This window comes from Callospermophilus lateralis, chromosome 11 (assembly GCF_048772815.1).
Source record: "Callospermophilus lateralis isolate mCalLat2 chromosome 11, mCalLat2.hap1, whole genome shotgun sequence".
NCBI lineage: Eukaryota > Metazoa > Chordata > Mammalia > Rodentia > Sciuridae > Callospermophilus > Callospermophilus lateralis.
In genome coordinates this window covers 3,238,651-3,258,775 of record NC_135315.1, presented here as the reverse complement: position 1 = coordinate 3,258,775, position 20,125 = coordinate 3,238,651, and the positions used below count along the sequence as shown (strand labels likewise).

The following is a 20,125-nucleotide window of genomic DNA, read 5'->3' as shown; positions in this document are numbered from 1 at the left end:
CTTCCGGGAGCACACAGACTACGTGTAACTTGACCTTTGGTTATAAAACGACTCTGAATTTCTTTGGGATGATAACATGGGGATCTTTTGGGGGATTTTAAGATGTATAGAGCAGAGATCCTGAAACTAGGTGACCCCAGAATGTGATCTGGGTGCAGGTACGGCCCATTTTTAAATGGGTTTCTTACAGCTTCCCGTGTCCTCCCAGGTGGTAGCTCTACGGCTGCCTCTCTCGACAGCAGCCCGCCCTTCTAGACTGGCCCGCACTGGCACCCACACCAGGAAGCTGGGCACACTGCGTGGAACACTGGAGGAAACGGGGCGGAGGCACTGACGGCTCTGCCATGCACCAGGCACCTGAGTTCCATCAAAGCTCATCCATTCTAAGATGTGGACCCCGCAGGACACTGAGGCTTACAGGAAGACACTAAGTCAGCCACAAAACTCCAGGTGGGAAGATGTCTAACAGCTTACATCCTGGCTAGATCTACCAAGATGAGATGTAAGGGCACACACCCAAAACCACACGTGGGTCCCCAAATACACGTACATGAGTATGAAAGGGAGGACGAAAGGCAACCTGGGCCTTACCTGCAAAGGAATACCCAGAGCAAGCAGGTGGTGGTCCAGCCAGGCCTGCACTGGCCAGACCTCACCCAGACATGCAGAGGGCAAGAGGAACCAAGGTGCTGAGGGCAACCAAGCCATCCAAAGAGCACATGCCTGTCCCTAGGGTGTGACCATCAGAGGAGATGGAGGGTCAGAGATGGAGGGTCAGAGAAGGAGGTCAGAGGAGATGGAGCATCAGAGATGAAGGGTCAGAGATGGAGGTCAGAGACAGAGGGTCAGAGACAGAGGTCAGAGATGGAGCGTCAGAGACAGAGGGTCAGAGATAGAGGTCAGAGATGGAAGGTCAGAGACGAAGGGTCAGAGATGGAGGGTCAGAGATGGAGGTCAGAGATGGAAGGTCAGAGATGGAGAGTCAGAGACAGAGGATCAGAGATGGAGCATCAGAGACAGAAGGTCAGAGATGGAGGTCAGAGATGGAGGGTCAGAAATGGAGGTCAGAGGGTCAGAGATGGAGTTCAGAGATGGAGGTCAGAGATGGAGGGTCAAAGATGGAGGGTCAGAGACGGAGAGTCAGAGACGGAGGATCAGAGATGGAGTGTCAGAGATGGAGGGTCAGAGACGGAGGGTCAGAGACAGAGGATCAGAGATGGAGGTTAGAGACAGAGAGTCAGAGATGGAGGGTCAGAGACGAGGGGTCAGAGATGGAGGGTCAGAGAGGGAGGTCAGAGATGGAGGGTCAGAGACAGAGGATCAGAGATGGAGGTTAGAGACAGAGAGTCAGAGATGGAGGGTCAGAGACGAAGGGTCAGAGATAGAGGGTCAGAGATGGAGGGTCAGAGAGGGAGGTCAGAGATGGAGGGTCAGAGATGGAGGTCAGAGATGGAGGCCAGAGATGGGGCATCAGAGGAGATGGAGCATCAGGGGAAACAGAGCATCAGGGGAGATGGAGCATCAGCCATGCAGCCTCAGAGATGGGGTGTCAGAGGAGACAGTCCTAGGAACTTGGAGGATGGTGCCTGGTTCACGGGGAGGCTCTGCCAAGGTGCAGGGCACCACAGAGATGTGAAGACAGCGGTGAGCCCACAGGGAACTGACAGGCAGATGCAGGCCTAAGTGGCTTTCACAAGGTGAGAAGAGGAGTCTGTTCTGGAAGTGGCCATGTGACAGTGTCGTGGGGTCAGCATTTCAAAACCACAACTATTGAAACGATAGGAATAAGTCCAGTGAGAAAGGCAAGAACGAGCTGCCTGGAGAACCAGGGGAGCCTGGGAAGAGACAGCTTTCCCGAGGCCCAGAAAGAAGGGGCAGAGGTCAGGAGGGCAGGGCAGGCCATGGACTCAGAGCCCAGGAAGGGAGTGACAGGACAGGCTGTGCGTGGGAGGAGAAGTCCTAGAAACCTGGAACGTTCAGAGGAGGCCAGGCAGAGGTGTTTGCTGGGGACAGAGTAGTCCAGAATGGCACTGAGGTGGACAGGGAAACGGCCGTGTGACCCAGGGCAAGCTGCCCAACTTGGGGTGCCTCAGTCTGCTCATCTGTGAAACAGGGTGGTGACAGCTGTGTCCACATCACACGGGAACTCCCAAGAGCCTGGCCAGCCGTTTGGGGAGAGGGCCGTACTTACTGTGTGTGTCTCCAGATGATGGAGCTGGATGTCTGAGAACACATTACAGGGAGGCAGCACATGGGCAGCTGGAAGGAAGCACTTCCTACTGGGCTGTCTTGAAATCATGGGTAGGTAGTGAGAGACCCATCACTGCAGGCATCCAAGCCAAACCCACATAGAATAAATATCACAAACTGGGTTTCACTCCACTCCTCTGAGTTCTAGCCTCTAAAACCATGCTCTGCGGGCCCCAGCGTGCTGAGCACACTCTGGTGTTTGCTAGTTCCCAACTTGGTTTAGCCTAGAGTGTGTGGTTCCCCCAAAGCCGCTGCACTGGGTTTTGGACTGGGGGGTGTCAGGGGAGAATATGAGTCCCAGCCAGGCCCTAATCCTGGGGCCTGTGACTCTGTGGTTTTCACCATCTCCCCAGTGTCCCCCAGGACTGGGCAGCTCTGGAGGTGAGCTGGGCAAGCGGCCTCCTCCACCAGCCTCACACTGGCAGATCCCAAGGTGGACTGACCTCTACCCACATGGTCCAGACACGAGCTCGCAGAGGGACCTCTTATGGCAGATCCAACTGGCGCCTCACTAAACACAAGGACAATGTCCATCATTCACTTGCCGACCGAGCACCCCCGAGCTCAGCACCCTCACAGCTGCTCCAGCCGCATCCTGACACCGTCCATTCCTCCAAAACCCACAGTCAGCCCAGCCCCATCCCTGTCCCTGTCCCCGTCCCATCCCGACAGCTCCCCTGCCCAGCCTGCCCCCATCAAACCGTCGGGGGAGCTCCCTGGAGCGTGGGGACTTCCAGATGGGCCTTCTGGACCTGTGGCCTGCAGCCTCCTCCTACTGGCCCTTTTCCCACGACCTCCTCAAACAGCCGGCACAGAAAGGTCCACCCTCACACCAGATAAGGGGGCAGACACAAGGAGAACCTGTACCCCAGGTGGTCTGCAGGGGTCTCAGGGGCCCACTGACCTCCTCCCTCTCCAGTAGCCCAGCAGCCCCCACTGGCTGGCTACAGCAGGCTGTTGCCATGGGAACGGCAGAGCTGCTGGGCTGTGACATCACTGCAGGGGTGAGGTTGGGGACAGCGACGGGCCAGCCAGACACACAGGTGAGAGTGCAGCTGCTGGGGTGACGGTGGCCCTGTGGAGGGAGGGTCTGGAGGGGGGCGCTTGCCCAGCCTGGCACCGCCCCGCCCTGCTCAGAGTCTGGCTCTTCCCCGAGCTTCCAGGACCTTCAGGAAGCCTGCTTCAAGGTCGGGGCTCCAACAGGGCCTCCCACCCCCTCTCCTGTGGGGACAGCGTCTGGCGGAGGGGAAAGGGGCTTCTGCTTCCCAGCTGCTCCAGCCCGCCACTGCAGAGCCCCAGTCCAGCTGCGGGGAGGACTCTTTCCCGTCCCCTCCGTCCCCCACCTCCCCCCCACAGGACAAGTGCTCTGGGGCTGGGGCACCCTCTGCAAACCTGACCATTGAGGAATCTAGTTTGGGGAACATGGCTTCGGTCCCAAGAGGCAAAGCAACCAATTCTTGGGGCTTGTTCTTGGGTGAGGGGGAAGTGAACAGCTGGATCTGGCCAAGGTGAGAGCATCTCAGGATTCAGTCTCAGGAGAGCTGAGCCTGGGGCCAGAGGCTCCTTCGGGGCTGGGCAGGCCCTGGGAGAGGTCACTGGCCCTTGAGCCAGGGCAGTGAGGCTCTTCTCCCCGTGAGAAAGTTCTCCACCAAAGGCCACCCACCCGTTTCTTTGGTCCCTCTTCTCAGCCCTTATGATGTGCGTTTTCTCTGTCAACCGACTGGGCTAAGGGCTGCCCAGATAGCTGGCCAACAGGGTTTCTGGGTGTGTGGGAAGGGTATTCTGGAAGAGAGCCACCTTGGAATCCATGGGCTGCCTGACCCAGCCCAGCATGGGCAGCCATCGTCCCATCTGTCCAGGGCCGGGACAGAAGCGAGGGGCAGATGGGAGGAAAAGTCTCTCCCTGCTTGAGCTGTGACATCCAGGCTCTCAGGCCTTTGGACTCAGAACGAATCACACCACCAGCCCCCCACCCCCCAGTTCCGCTGCTTGCAGACGGCAGATTGCGGGAATCTCAGCTCGGTAATCGTGAGAGCCAAGGCCCATAATAAATCCCGTCGTCTGTGTATCTATATTTCCTATTGGTCCTGCTTTCTAAAGCTTCGAAGGTACCAAGTCTGGGGTCCAATTCTCCTTCCTCTTCCTCTCGACACTCACCATTCAGCAAGAGAAAGTTCTGGAGAAGAGGGACATAGCAGGGTGGCTCAAAGCCACAGCACGCAGGGCTTTGACGGCGGCTCTGTCAGAACGTCCGGCACCACTTCTAGTGGTGCCTCCAGGTCTGCTCTGAGGTTAGGACCCCTCTGCCGAGCCAGGGCCCTCTGATTCAGCCCTCGAGTCCCTGGTCCCCAGAACACAGCCCATGCCTGGATTAGGCCGCTCTGCTAAACACTGCGCGAGGAATCGGCCTAAACCAGCCAGGCCTGGAGCTCGGTCTATACAACTTGACTGCGATGAGACCCACGCTGCAGCAAATTCAAGTTCATCACTGCACAATTAGAAAACCTGCATTTGCCAAAGGCAGTCTGAGCCTCTCAGGCATCCATACTTCTTTTAGTTCCACTTAGAAACCTACACACTTGTCACTGGCAGAGTGTCCACTATTGTAGCCTGCCCAGCCATGGCCCCGCTGCTTCCTGTCCAGGGGCTCTGGCACCCCCTGAGAAAGGTGAGCAGGGAAGACAACCTTGTAACTAGAGGCTTAATGGTGGAAAGTCCCCAGATACGGGGTTGCTGGACACAGGAAGTCTCATTTCTACAGCCCTTGATGGCTGCTGACCCGCCCCTCCGAGGCTCCAAAGCTCACGTTAAGGGCTGGGCGGGGGCTCAGCAGCAGAGCGCTTGCCTAGCACGTGAAGGCACTGAGTTCCATCCTCGGCACCACATAAAAATGAGTAAATAAAGGTGTAAAAAATGTTTTTTAAAAAAGTGCTCACGTTCAGATGCCCCCACGTCAAGGACAACAGCCTCCTGACCAACAGAGCTCTAAGGGGTGGACCCATCCGTACTAGCCCCTTCCCTCAAGTGCCTGGTTTCTCCCTGGGCAGGGCCAGGCTGCTCCTCTCCTCCCTGGGACAGCTGAGGGTTGGAGGTTGAATGCTAGGAGGGCTACAGAGGGAAGCCACCTCTCCCTGAAGATGCTGGACAGGGAGCCCATGTCCCCAAGCCCTTCAGCCATGATGTCAACACAGTCCTGAACACACCACCCACCAGGGACCTGAAGCCTGTGAGCGACACCTAGTCCTTTCTCCCAAGGCCACATCAAGTGCTGTGTCCTTGAAGCACCCTGGACCCCACGGCTGGTGACTGAGACCTGGCTGTGGTCGCCTCTGGGACACCTAGGGGACCAGGGCTCATGGACCCTGGTCTCCCTAGTGTTGGAGGGCCACATGGTGAGGGCAGGCTCCGGCCCTAGGCCACTGTGAGGCGCAGGCATCAGCTCTGTGCAGCTGTGCTGGACGCACAGCACGTGCCCCCTCCACGCCCGTGGCGCCCCAGCTTTCTTCTGAATCCTCTCCTTGCCATCTCCCTCCCAGGTCATGGACCCCAGCGGGCCACAAGCCAGCACAGGGCATTCCCAAGCCACTGGACTGACAGGGTGTGGTGCCTGGAAATGAAGAGCACCTGGCTTCCCAGGAGGCCTCTGGTCAACACAGGACTGTGACCATTCAGACCATGTCGCCTTCCTCGTGTGGCCTGGGCTGGTGGCTCTGAAAGCCCCCTGCTCCCTGGGTTCTAGACCTGGGTTGAGGGGTGGCAGACATGAGCTTGGGAGTACAGAGGAGCCAGCCTGTGCTCAGGCTGCCACCAGAACGTCACAGTCTTGCACCATGCACACGGGAGGTGCCCCTTCCTGTGCTGCCCGCCCGCCTTTCCTCCTAAAGGGCCCTTGGGACAAGGCCGCGGGTTTCTCTGGAGATTGTCCGGGCTCCAAGCGTTCGAGGGGGGGCAGATGCCTCCCCAGCCCCCAGGCTTTGCACCCTTCACTCCCCGTCAGCAGCCACGGAGCAGGTGCAACCTGAGAAGTGCAGCCTGCTCTCGCAGACAGGGAAACAGGCTCCAAGGGGCACCAAGTTGGGACAGAACCACCCATTGGGCCCAGAGCCCAGCCGTTTCCCCAACACCTCTCCTTCGCCTTTTTTCTCTAAAATGTCCACTTCTGCGGTGAAGAACCGGCTGTCAAAATGTGTCCGCAGCAGAGAGCAGGCTTTCCCCTCAAAGCCCACCCACCTCCCCTGAGCCCAGAGCAGGTGGGCGAATCCACAGCATCTCCAAGGTCACTTTAGAGAATGACCCAGGTGTCCCCTCCTCTCCAGGTATCCTGCTTGCCTCTAGAACAGGGAACAGGAAGTGGTGAGAGATGTACCAGCCTACGGCCCAGGAAGCCCACACCTGTGCAGCCTGCCCTTGGTGACAGGTCTGAAAGCGTTTCTGTAAGGGGCCACACAGCCAGCTTCGTCTGTGAGGCTCCAGCACCCCGGCTCCCCTGCCCAGCTCCACTCTTGCAAGCAAAACACAGCCAGAGACCAGGCATGTCCAGTGGGTACAGCTGTGTTCCAGTAAGACTTGATCCACCACAGCAGGTTCCAGGGCCGTGCGCACAGTGCGCCAAACTCTGAAAGGAGCCAACAAGGGTTCGCAGGCCGACTGCCCTGCGTGGGACCCCGTCACACCAACCTGGGTGCAGTACACACTGCTGAGGCGGGGAACTCGGGCTGCTGGGCCCTTCCTGGGTCAGCCCTTCCACCCCTGGCCATCCCGGGAATCCCTCCTCTCTGCATGTGCATCCCAAGTGCCTTTTCCTGGGGGGCTGGGGACCGTGCTGGGAACTGACCCAGGGCCTTGCTCGTGCTAAGCCCTTGCGCTACCGCTGAGCCACACCCCAGCCCAGACGGCCTTTGACTTTAATTATACAACAACACGCGCTGATTGCAGAGGCTTTAGAAAATGCATTTAGACAGAAGATCTTTAAAGATCACCCTGATCTCCCGGCAGCCCAGGATTCTGGGTCCCTCCTCCGGGCCGCGTCCCCACACAGGCGCTTGGCGTCTGCACCCTTGTTTGCTCAGGTTTCAGGGCAGCAGCAACCTCGAGTTTCTCCACCGAGTGTTGGATCAATTACCCTTGTTAAAATGGACACCAGGGCGTTGCAGTTTCTGAAAACGCCCACTGCACTTGACAATACCGACACGGTGACAAGACACCGGGACACCGTGACACCGGGACACCGTGACACCGGGACACCGCGCCTGCCGACTGGTGCGCCCAGGCTACTTCCCAGGTCACAGACGCACGGATCTGTGGTGCCTTCGCAAACGCCTGCCCACTGTTCCCTGTAAGAACCAACAGTGGGCGGGCAGCCCACCGGCCACACCAGAGTCCAACAGCCTCTGCCTCCCTCCTCACAGCCTCTTGTTCAACGACCCTCTTCTGCCCAGCTGCTTCTAGCTGCGAGGCCCTGAGCAAGTGCCTTGCTGGGCCTGGGGCTCAGCCTGGACATCTGTAAAATGGGATGACAACAGAGGAGGTGACACGTGAGTGCCAGGGACTTGTGGGACGTGGCTCCCTCTAGCACTTGGCACTCAGTGCCACCACCACTGTTAACGCCATGGTCACCTCCCTCTCCTGTCACAGACTCATCCTGACCAGCCTCCTGACCCCTGGAGGCACCAAAGCAGACTCAGCTCCCCACCTGTGGGACAACACGTCCCGCCCCGAGCCCCGGTCCCCAGCCCCAGCTGGGAGGTCCCCTGAACGCAGGGACAAGTCCAGCTCAGCATCAGGCACAGGAAGAGCTGATCCCACGCCCCCCTGGACAGCCCACAGCAAGGCTCGGGCCCTGGGAGCCCACCTTCACCCATGACCCTAGGGGCTGATTCCTGCCTCCACTTCAGAGATGGAGACGTGGAGGCCAGGCCCCTTGTCCCACATCCCTCTGCTGGACCAGGTCACGGGCCAGGACTTGGTGTGCAGAGCCAGCCTCCGACTACGCTCTGCTGCCAAGGCCAGTGCCCTGTCCCCGCTGGCTCTCCCCCTCCACGTGGCACCTCCCCGTTCTCTCACGGCCCCTCCCCCATTTCCCACTGTCTGCTGAAGCGCTGGCAGCTCCTGCCCAGACCCCACCCTGCCTGACCAGCCCACCAGGAGGGGACGCTGGCCCTGAGCACCACGGGGCCTCCCGCTGGGCGCACCCCTGAGCCCCAGGCCCCTGGCTCGAGGCCCATCTCCATCTCCCAGGCCTTCCTGGGTGCAGCCGCAGGGCCGCCCCGCTCCCCGATAGTGCTCTTGCCCCGGTGCCCTGCCCTCCCGCCCGCCACCCCGGGTAACAGCTCTCAGGAGGCGGGAAGCAGCCCCCCTGCCAGGCCTTGCTGCTGTTCCTGGGTTCGAGGGTGACCATGCTCCTGTCCACTCGCCCTTCTCCAGTCGCCCACTCTCCACTCCACGCCCTCGGCTCCAGTCCATTGGCCCCACCTGACCCCAGCCCACCAGGCCCTGTCTTTGCTGGGCACGTCCCTCTGCCTGCAGGTCCCCTCGCCTTGGATGCGGTCTGCCCTCCAGGCTGACCCTGAGGGGCAACGGGGAGACAGCCCAAGGTCTGCTCTCCCGCCCTCCCTTCCAGGAGACAGGAGGGGCACTGACTCCCTGCTCCAGAATCCCAAGCACCTGCCACAGGACTGTGTGTAGTTGGCCCCCAGAAGGCAGCCAAGCAATCACCGCCCAAAACGAGACTCTCCTATATAAGAAGGAGGTCCCTGAGGCAGTGCCCAGGCCCACCCTTCCTGTAGGGTGTGTGTCCCCCCATCCCAGGGTGCTGCCACCTCCCACCAAGGTGTGAGTTGAAAGGGCAGCTGCTGCCCACCCAGGGCTCCTTCCCCAGGAACTGTGCCCATGTGGAAGACGACAAACAGAAGCTTCCAGATCTTTGGGAGCCAAGGCTGAGCCGGTGGGGGGACCCGGGACATGTGGGGGACCTAGGAGGAGGCAGAGGGGCACATCATCCAGGGCAAGTGCCAGTCATCCTGCAGGGAGGGAGGAGACGTGGGTCCCGACCTCCTGCCACTGCCAGGCTGCCTGCCTCCTCCTCCTCCTGTGCGCTTTCTCCTGGAACCTTCTGGCTTCCTGGGGTCCCCGCTGCACATCTCTCAGCTATTTCTGAACCCGAGAGCCCCCCACCTCCGCCTGGGGTCTGGCCTTAGGGTTCCTCATCAGGACTGGGCGAGGCGATGAGCAGAGGTGGGGAGCGGACAGCAGGTAACCAAGCCCACCCGCAGCTCGGACAGGAGCCCTGCCAGAGCCGTCCCAGGCAGGAGGAGCGCCGGTGGGGAGGGTGCCCTTCCACACCTGCTCCACCCCAGGCCCCTGCACCCTCACCTCCTTGGCTCCAGCGACTCAGGCCCCAGTCGCTGCCTTGGCAGAAGGCCTCCGTCCCCGCAGGGGACACACAACGGCAGAGACACCCACAGTGTCCAAAGAGCAGCCCCATCCGCGGAAGGCCTGGCTCCGCTGAGACCAGATGCCCCCTTGCTTTCCACAAGTGAGGGTGGGACACAGTCATTGTCAAGGGCTGGCTGTGAGTTTTCTGGGGTGGCCACACCTACCTGTCTGGTCCTATCACCACAAACACCAGACCCCCCAGACCCATAGAAAGTCAGGATGCCCTCGGCCCGTGTGCCCTGGACCCAGCATATGGCCATTTGGCCTTGACCGCAGCCCATCTCCAGCTGCGACTGGAGACCGTCAGAGGCTTGAGGAGGCAGTTTCTGGAGATGGGAGCAGCCAGCGGGAGAGGGTGCAGTCAGGGAGCAGGACGGCTTTGGGCATCGCCTCCCAGCTGGAGGGGGAATTTTACTCTCTAGGTCCAAATAGCTCCTGGATTTACTCTTGACACCAAAAATCAGCAGAGGCATCCAGGGTCTGCCAAGTGACCCAGCTGGCTCAGCAGCTCCAGCCTCCCCCCGCCCGTGTGGCTAGAGACACGGTCGCCGCACAGGCCTGCAGCAGGTGGCGAAGGATGCGCCAGAGGAGAGGGAATCGGCCGGAGCCTGCGCAGCACTGCTGTGGAGACACAAAGCCTCCTGTTTGTCTTGACCTTCCTGGAAAGGACAGGGACTGAGGGTCCTCCAGGAGCAGGCCAGATCGTCTCTTCCTAAATGTCACGACCTCACCGAGAAGTCCCTTTGCTGACCACACTTCCAGTCCTCTCCTTGCCAGACAGACACCTCTCAGAAATTCTTCCGCAGCAGAGAGCATTCTGTTTCTTAAACCAAGGGCCTCGTGCTGACCCCAGGCTGGTTAGCAAGGCTGCAGCCAGCCAGGAGTGAGAGGAGCCAGCCTGTCTCGAGACACGTTGGCCTTCATCAGCTCCCAACGTGCACCCTGCGGTCAGAGTCCTGGTTGCACAAACTCCCGAGGGGTGTTTCTTCTTCTTCTTTTTTGTACCAGGGATTGAGCCCAGGGGTGCCTAACCACTGAGCCACATCCCCAGCCCTCCCCCCGCCCTTTTTTTTTTTTTTTTAATGTTTTGAGACCGAGTCTAGCTAAGTTGCTGAGGTTGACTTTGAGTTTTTGATCCTCCTACCTTAGCCTCCCAAGTCACTGGGATTACAGGCATGTGCCACCGTGCCCAGCTGCCTGGGGGGCTTTTTAAACTACAAAAGTAGAGGTCTGAGCCAGGCCCTTTGTGTCTACAAAGAGATCCCAGCCAGAGTAATCTTTAGATGCCCCCCAGGTAATCCTATTCCCAGGATGAGGAACTACTACTGCTGAGCAAGTCACCAACCCGTGCCCCTCAAAGGAAAATCCTAGAGGACAGATCAGCCACTATGGACCAGCAGGGCCTACCCAGGGCCCTACCCTGGGGTGTCCTCCACTTTTTATCCCAAGCTGGATAAGCAAGGAGGGCAGCCTGAGGCACTGGGTTTAGTAGGGCCCTCACCCAGACTACGTCCAGCCAGAACCTAACCTATTCGGAAATAGGGTCATTGCTGAAGTAGTCAAGTCAAGATGAGGTCATACTAGATTCGGGCGGGCCCTGAACCCAATGGCTGGTGTCTTTACCGGAGGGAGATTTGGAGCCAGACCCATACCCAGGGGAGAGGGCAGTGTGAAGACAGAGGCAGAGCTTGGTGGGATGTGTCTGTACCCAGAAAATACCAAGGACTGCCAGGAGCCACCCAAAGCTAGGAGAGACCTGGAATAGGAGCCCCCAGAGGGACACCCCCTGCCAACATCTGCGTTTCAGGCTTCTGGCCTCCTGAACATGACAAATGAACCCCCGTGTTTTAAGTCCCCCAGGTGTGGTCCTTTTTTACAGTGGCCACAGGAGCCAGACAGGCTGGGCTTTGCAGTGTGACTGGGCCTCTGTGCTGGGACAGGGTTACAAGTTAGGGCTTTATGATGATTCAATACAACAATGTGGCACCAGTGCCAGGAATCTAGGCAGGAGAGGGCCTTGAGGCACAAGCAAGAGCCCTGGACCAAACCAAAGCAAAAGCAGTGCCCGGCGCAGTGGCTGCCTTCACCAGCTGGGCAAGGACCAAGTGGCTGCCCGGAAATTCTCCCCACGCGGCCGGGGCGTGGAGGACGGTCCCTAGCTCAGCTGCTTCTTGCTCAGCTCCTCTGAACCCAAGCCCCAGGTCCTACAGGCCAGTTTCCTTCTGGGCCCCACGGCTTGATCAGAAATGCAGTCTAGCTCAGGACAGGAGCCAGGACAGGCCTGCACTTCAGGGACACCCCAAGAGAAGCCCACCCTGGTGCCCTTGTGGGGAGGAGCCTCTCTTCACCCCCAAATGCTGCTGCACAATAAAGTCAAACTGGAGAAGAGGCCCATTGCCCCCACACCAGGTTTTGTGGAGGGTACGCTGCAAGCCCTCACCACGCCCTGCACCAGGTGGCTCAGCCACGTGGTCCCCCAGACAGGAGCTGCTGAAAACTCCCAGGCTGGGCAGGCCAACTGGGGTGGGGTCAGGAGCCCCAGAGTGGGCATGGAGAGGGCATTGCTGGCACCAGGAGATGACAAGCACTGGCCTCAGTCAGGGCAGGTGAGGGGTGCCCAGCTTCACAGCAAGGGTACAGGGCAGGTGACTGAGAATTAGGAGCAAAATTCAAAGGGAAGGCAGAGGGGCTTCGAGGCCCAGAGCCCTGCACCTGAACATGCCCAGCACCAGGCCTGGAGGGGTCGGCAAGTGTCGGCCTGGGTGGCACCGCCTGCGGCACTCGCCCACTTCTGTCTCCTGCTCCTCTGTGGATCAGACCACTTTGCCCCTCCTGCTCGCCAGCCCCACCTTTGGAGGCAAGGAGTCCCCAGGGTGATGGAGATTTGCTGCACAGATCCCAGTGTCCCTCCAGTCACCAAAGCCTTCAGTTTTTGTGGACATCCTGAAAAAAGTCACCCACAAAAAAAAACCACTCAGGGTCCCGGTCCCTGCCAGGTCCTGTTGGTGGGGCCTCCTGGCCAGGGCACCCAGCAAGGAGCCAGGTCTATGTCTTTCTCGCCTCCCCCCTCAAGCTTGTGGAACCTACCCGGCTGCATGGGGGGCTTCCATCCTGCCCCCTGCTTAATGTCTGAGTCCCCAAAAGGGGCTGGTGGGAGGAGCCCCCGCAGGGAATCCTGTCCCCACCCAGTCCGGAGCCCAGGGAAGCCCAGCTCACATCTCACCTGTGCAAGTTTCTTCCCCGGGTCCCCAAACCTCCAGTCACCCCCACTGCCGCCGTGTCCCCCGCCCCCAGCGCTGGCATCCCAGGGCGGCCGCCTGCCAAAACCCAAGCCCAAGCCTTCCCTGGCTCCCTTTTCTGGGGCTGGAGCTGCTGCGGAATTTCGATGGAATTTTGAGGTCGTGAAGCATCTCGGCAAAGAGAGGGAAAGAAAGGGCGAGACGGGAGGGGGAGAAAGTGCGCCAGGGGCGTCCACTTGCAGGACTCTCGAGGGAGCCGGCGGGCTGCGGGCGCGCGGGCGGGGGTCGCGCCGCTTACCTACGTCTGCGTTGCAGAACGCCTGTTGCGGGTGCACGGGGGAGCAGCTGCAGGCGTCGGCCGGGCGCAGCAGCGTCGCCAGCAGCAGGAGGCCGAGCGCCAGGCGCAGGCTGTGGGCCGCGGCGCCCATGGCGGGCCGGGGTCGGCGGGCCGGCGCCCCGGCGGTGGCTGCTCTCGGCGGCGGGCTGGGGGCCGGGCGGGGCCGGCGCACCCTGCTCACCTGCCCTTGCGCCCGCGCAAACTTTCTCTGCTCTTTGTCTCGGGCGGCGCGGGCCGGGCGCGGGGGCAGCGGGCGCGCGGAGAAGAAAGCGGGGCGGCGGCGACGGCGGCCCGGCTCGGCTCCCCGACTGCCTTCTATGGATGTGTTTGCTGCGGGCTCGGCCCGAGCCGGGCGTTTTATTGCGCTCCGAGGATCCTCTGCTCCTCCTCTCGGTGGCTGGCGGCCAGTGCAGGCCGGCGCTCCCAGCACCCCTCCTCCCGCGCCTCCCGCGCCTCCCCGGCCCTCCCCAGAGCCCCGGCTTTGTTGTGCCCAGCCTGGCACCGCGGGCCTCCCGCACCACCCGCCCCGCGCCCTGCCCCGGCGCTGCGCACCTGGCACCCGCCGCCTGGGCCACACCGCGCAGCCCCCCTGCAGCCCCCGCCCCCCAAATGGCTGGATTCGCGGTGTGGGGTGGGCCCTGTCCAGGACTTGAGACTCAGACCTGTCCCTCAGGGCCCCAGCAACCCACCGCCCACCCTTCCACTCCAGCCTGGCTCTCGGGTCTCCACTGCCTGTCTCCTTCCCCCTGGGCAGACTGTAGCCACTGACTGAGCAAAGGGATGTGTCCTTTCCAGAGGGGGCCTTTCCCCATCATCCCCTCCCCCTGGGCTCCTGGTTTTGGTGAACTCCGGGGGGATTATTTTTTTCAAATGGAGGCCTTAGAATTTTCAGTGTGCCTAGCCAGTTGTTGGAGGGAGTGAGGGGTGGGGTTACTGTGGACCAAACAGGATTTCAACTGGCCATATTTCAGACCAGGCAACAAGAGAGAAGGGAGGGCGGGAGAGCCCAGGAGCTAGCAGGATCTGGGAGCCTCTGCTCGGAGTTCCCGCCCTTCGCCCACATCTGAAGGACTTTCCCCAAACAGTTCTGTGTTCCAGGAAGGGCCAGGGACTTAGAGGTGTGGAGGAGGAGAGGACAGAGGGGATGGTGGCTGGCCTCTGTCTACCTGTCAGTGAGCCTGGCCTGCACACAGGTTTGCAACCCAGCTAGGGGGACCCAAGCCCAGGAAACGGACACTGTTAAGAAAACAGCCGTTGCTGGCTAGACCCCGAGGTGCTAGAAAACACTGCAGGCTTGGAAAGCAGCTCCTGTGGCTTCCCTGGGCTTTCAGACAGGCAACTGGGGAAAGCTAAAAAGGCAGAGTCATTATTTTTAGCACCCTGACAAATCTAAAGTCACTTTTGGCTTTTGTTAACCTGAAATAGAGTTGCGCTGTTGGTGAAACCGTGTTTGATGCTAACTTTTTGGGAGGTTGTTGCAAGTTGTCTGCCTGTAACCTCTTCATTTTCCTCTCATTCTTTTTTTATTACGATTGGGGAAAACGCTGTTGAACTTCACAGAGCCCAGACCCCTGTCCATTTAGGAGACAGACCAGGGGCTCATACAGTGTATGTTAAGGTGATGAGCACCTTGGTGGCAGGGTCGATGGTGTCCCAGAAAGGAGCAGGGCCCATGCACGTTGCTCAGAGAGGCCTGAAGTGCACCCTCCCCTAGGGGCTGGCCACCACCCTCACCTGGACTGTGGGTTTCCCTCCCTGGGGCCTCTCCACCTGCACACAATCAGGCTGGCCTTTCTCCCTACTCCTCTCCCCAAACCTTTTCTTGACCCCAGTTCTGCTAGCAGAGTACCCCATTCCTCTGCTGCCCTCCCGGGTTGTCTTCTCCAAACAGCATCTACACCCTGAGTTTCCAGCTCTTTGCCTCCCTCACCCAGTCTGCTCTCCCCTCTTCCCTGCCTCTCTTCTTCCGCTCCATCCTCAAATGATTTGAGCATCCACTGTACCCTGGACACTCTCCCAAGAGCAGGACACTCCGAAGTCTATAGTTCTGGAATAGCACGTGGAAAGACCCCAAGGCCCTGAGGCAGGACTGTCCTGCCTTGGTGGAGGCTAGCCATGTGGCCTCAGCGAGGGAGGAAAGAGGGTGGAGGCCGGGGATGGTCAGAGGCTGGGAGGGGACGCACGGGAGGGCAGATGAGGGCAGGGAGGACGTGTGCTTTCTTAGGAGGGAGGAGGGAGGGGCAAGACCTGACACATCTTCTGGAAGTCAGGGTGGAGATGGAGCAGGCACCATGAACAGGCAGGACATAGCCACACGCCCCTCTGCTGACCTCCCAGCCTCCTCGCCATGGAGTGATGATTTGACAGACCCTTCCCAGTGGATTGCTGTGCATGGCTCACCCAAGGGGCCGAGAAGGAGGGAGCATCCCAGACACCCAGGCTGGCCCTCCCACTCACCTCCCACCGCCTGCTGCCCACGGGTCCCACTCTGGGCCAGCCTCTGTCCCTGATCACCTCTTCCCCCTCCCGGAATCTTCCCGTTCCCCCCCAGGAAACCAAGGAATCTACTGACCCTGAGGAGTAGCTTCCAGCCGGCTCTGGGTGTTCTCCCGTTCTGTGCGCCTGGACCAGGGCTCGGAGCAGAACAGACCGGGGGAGGACGGGATCAGGACACCCCACCCCTGGGCGAGAGAAGGAGCCAGGGAGGAGGGCCCAGGGGTGGCCCCCCTGTCCAGCCTTCTTCACTTCTGGTCTCAGTGTTGGTGGGAGGGCTACAGAGGAGCCACACCGGGGACCCCAGCCTGCCAGGCCAGGTCCCCGGGGGGCAGCTCAGGACAGAAGGGAAGCGCAATGCTGCCAGGCCAACATGCCAGAGGTTTGTGGAGGGGGCTTCCGGGCACTCGGACCACGCCTCTAGGGACTCCAGTCCCACCTGGAACACTCACCCCCTCAAAGAGACTTTCCCAGAACAGAGCCCTGCAGGACTGTCCGTTCGTCCCTCCCCGTCTGAGCACACCCAGCAAGCATGTCCCAGGGTGGACCTGGTAAACAGTGACCATGGCCAGGAGGAAGTGCCAAGGCCTCCTCCAGCCTGCTCCTTCCAGGTGAACAGAGTCAGGGTGCTCTCTGGCTGAGACCAACCACGTCCACCCAGTGTGAGGAAGAGCTCCGCTTCTCCAGACCCGCCCTCCCAGTCAGAATCAGATCCATCTCCCCTGAGCATGCGGCCGTCTTCCTAGAGACAGCTTGAGCAGAGCTGAAGCCCCCACACTCTTTCTGGCAGGTTCCGGGAGAGCCAGACGTTCTCGTCAGTAACAGGCATCAAAACTGGAAGTGGACCCCAGGCTCAGGGTCCAGAGCTCCAGAAGCAGTGGGCGGGTCTCAGGCAGGTCTCGGGGAGCCGGGACCTGTAGGGGAGGCTGTGTCCCTCGGTCTGGCTGCTTGGGGGGCTTCTGCAGCCAGGGGATGGGACCAAGCATCTCGGCCACAGTAGGCAGGTGGTCTCTGTCCCCAGTGAACCCTGGTGGGCTGTTTACCCAGGGCAGCTGAGGATGACAAGACTGTGAGTCAACGTGATGGGCTGCAGGCAGCTGCCGTTCTCACACCGTCCAGTCCACTCATCTCTGGGCACATGGAGGACACGTTCAAGGACATTTTAATAGGAACTTCATGGTCAGTGCCCTTCAGTTGGGGCCAAGTGTCATGATTTTGGTGCGTTGGCATTTGGCCCAGATGGCGCTTTGTGGTGTGGCCACCCGGGTGTTGTAGGATGTCGGACAGCGTCCCTGGCCTCACCCTACCTACTGCCAATAGCACCCAAAAGTGTGCCCAGCCCTCACTGGAGAGTCACGCATGAAGAAATGGGTAGACATCCTCGGCCTGAGTTCGCCCAGGGCAGAGGCGCCATTTTGGAAAGCGAACAGTAGTGCATAGGAGAGGAGGGTTGGGGACCTGGAGGCCCCGGAGGGAGTCACCCCATGCTGCCTTCCATGTCAGGGCCAGAGGAAAGGCTGGGAATATGACAAGACCTTAAAAAGGGTCCATGAGTAATAATTAGGGTGACATGAAGTATCTGCACGACTCTGGACAGATCAGGCAAAGGTGTCGCCCGGAGGTGAGCAGGACCGGGCCTGGGTGGCGTGGCTGGGAGAGGATGGGGTCTTCCCCCCGCCCCCAGCCGCACTGCAGCAAGGCTCCTTCAGGGGAGAGTCGGCCCTGGGGCAGCCCCAGGCAGAATGGCCGCCCCCAGTTGTCGGGGGTCTGCTTTCAGGTGATGTCACTCTTCCCACCTCCTTCAGGTCTCTTCCTCTGTGCCGTGGCCGTGTGCTGCCCCTGCTCTGGGGCCTGGCTGCCCTGCACCTGGCCTCCGTCTCCCTCTCCCTTCCCTCCTCAGTCAGGCACCCCTCAGGGCGAGGGCAGCCGTGAGCCAGGGCACCCTCCTTAGCCAGCCTGCCTGGACTGGGCCCCTGGACACCCTTGTGTGGGACACAACTGTCACAGCCCCTGGCAGCAGCCCTGACACTGCCTGTGTTGGTCGGCCCCGGAAAGAGAGGATGAGAGGGAGGGAGGTGTCCGGTGGCCAGCAGGAACCCTTACTGTCTGGCCCCAAGAGAGATGGCCTCCACAGGGTGGCCTCCCCAGGGTGCTGATGCGCACAGCCCAGCTCCAGCTCCTCCTCCCAGACACCACCTTTGGCCTCCTCTCTGATCCAGTGGCTGGTAGCTATGGCCTCGGCCTCGGCCAGGGTGGCTGGGGCAGGGCCCCTAGCCCTCCTCCAGGAGTGAGGGAGGGTCCAGGGAGTCTGGCTCCCAGGCAGTGGCTTCCCTGGGGTCCCACCCCAGGGCTCTGTCCACCTTGCTCGCCTCCCCTTCCCCACCTGCCTTCCTCCCACCCCCCCACCCCCCCACCCCCGCCCTGGGCTCTGAGACCCCTCAGACCATTCTGCGGGCAGGCGGGTGCGGGAGGCCTGGGAGGGAGGCCCCGCCTGCCGCTGATTTCCTCATGCCCAGACTATTTCCTTTTGGCCCTGGGCATGTGGTCATGTGCTGCTTTTCATGGGCGGGTTGGGGACCAAGGCCAGCAAGCCGTGATGGGAAGCCAGTGCCCCTCCGTCCTGGCTTTCTCCAGGAAGCCATCTCAGCTGGCCCAGAGGGGGCAGGCCCAGGGGCTGGCCGCCAGCTCAGCGGGCTGCTGGGGGCTGCCTGTTGGTGGTTTCAGGTTCCCCTGGCCTGCGGGCCTGGCCCAGGCTCGGGTTTCCAGCCGCCCAGCTTCCTTTGGTGCTGGGGAGTGATGGCCCCTGGCCGTGATGTCATCGCTGATCCAAACAGGAGGGAGGCTGGTTTCTGGTGTGGGCTGCGGGCCAGTGCTGACTGTAGCAGTACATCTCAGGGCTGCCATTAGGGCTGTGCCCAAGAATCCCCCTCCCCTCGGCCGCTCCTGTTTTCCTTCCCGCGAGCCGCCTGGCCTTCCCTCCGACCCCGCCACTGCTCTCCCTCCAGTTCTCTCTTCTCTGGGGATGCTTCAGGCTCTTGGTGACGTCACCATGGCGGCAGTGCCATCCGTCCTGGGCCAGGCTCTCCTCACCTCCAGATGCAGCCCACCCCTCCCTCTGGAGCCTGCGTCAGGACCAGGGAGAAGGTGGGGGAGCGCCCTTCCTGGGGAGCAGGGGGCTGGGGGGGCAGAGCCTTTGAAGGCCCTAACTCAACCTGGAGCTCGGAGCCAGAGAGAGCAGGTTTGGGGTGGCTCGGTCACAACAAGGGCTCGGCCAGGGGGCCACGGGAAAGGCCAGGAGGAGCCAGCGTCTGGAAAGTGAGTCACTGTGACTGGGGCCATTTCCACCAGTTCTGGAGCTGGGGGCTGCTCCTGCGCTCTGCCTCGGCTGCTCACCTTGCTCCCCCTCAAGGGGAGCTGCAGCGCCAAGGCAGGAGCCCCGGGCAGCGGCTCACTCGTGAGTGCCTAGATCTCCCTGGCCTCCCCAGCCCTGGGTTCCCCAGACCTCCCCAGCCCTGGCCTCACCTACCTTGGGCTGCAGTGGGCCTCCCCAGCCCTGGGCTCCCTGGCCTCTCAGCCCTGGGCTCCCTGGCCTCTCAGCCCTGGGCTCCCTGGCCTCCCCAGCCCTGGGCTCCCTGGGCCTCCCTAGCCCTGGGCTCCCTGGGCCTCCCCAGCCCTGGGCTCCCTGGCCTCCCCAGCCCTGGGCTCCCTGGCCTCTCCAGCCCTGGGCTCCCTGGGCCTCCCCAGCCCTGGGCTCCCTGGCCTCTCAGCCCTGGGCTTCCTGGCCTCCCCAGCCCTGGGCTCCCTGGCCTCCCCAGCCCTGGGCTCCCTGGGCCTCCCCAGCCCTGGGCTCCCTGGGCCTCCCCAGCCCTGGGCTCCCTGGCCTCCCCAGCCCTGGGCTCCCTGGGCCTCCCCAGCCCTGGGCTCCCTGGGCCTCCCCAGCCCTGGGCTCCCTGGGCCTCCCCAGCCCTGGGCTCCCTGGCCTCCCCAGCCCTGGCCTCCCTGGACCTCCCCAGCCCTGGCCTCCCTGGACCTCCCCAGCCCTGGCCTCCCTGGACCTCCCCAGCCCTGGCCACCCCAGCCCTGGGCTCCCTGGCCTCCCCAGCCCTGGGCTCCCTGGCTTCCCCAGCCCTGGGCTCCCTGGCCTCCCCAGCCCTGGGCTGCAGTGGGCCTCCCCAGCCCTGGCCTCCCCAGCCCTGGGCTCCCTGGCCTCCCCAGCCCTGGCCTCCCTGGACCTCCCCAGCCCTGGCCTCCCCAGCCCTGGGCTCCCTGGCCTCCCCAGCCCTGGGCTGCAGTGGGCCTCCCCAGCCCTGGCCTCCCTGGCCTCCCCAGCCCTGGGCTCCCTGGCCTCCCCAGCCCTGGCCACCCCAGCCCT

At 61.6% G+C, this 20,125-nt stretch overlaps 1 protein-coding gene across 1 annotated transcript in view; it reads right to left on the bottom strand.

The window, feature by feature from the left end:
- Timp2 (TIMP metallopeptidase inhibitor 2) overlaps positions 1–13,625 on the bottom strand; it is a 43,832-nt gene extending 30,207 nt beyond the window's left edge. Inside the window, exon 1 of the mRNA XM_076871581.2 lies at positions 13,222–13,625. Coding sequence (XP_076727696.1) covers positions 13,222–13,351 — 130 coding nt within the window. The 5' untranslated portion in view covers positions 13,352–13,625. The remainder of the gene's footprint in view (positions 1–13,221) is intronic.
- Positions 13,626–20,125: the final 6,500 nt, after the last annotated feature.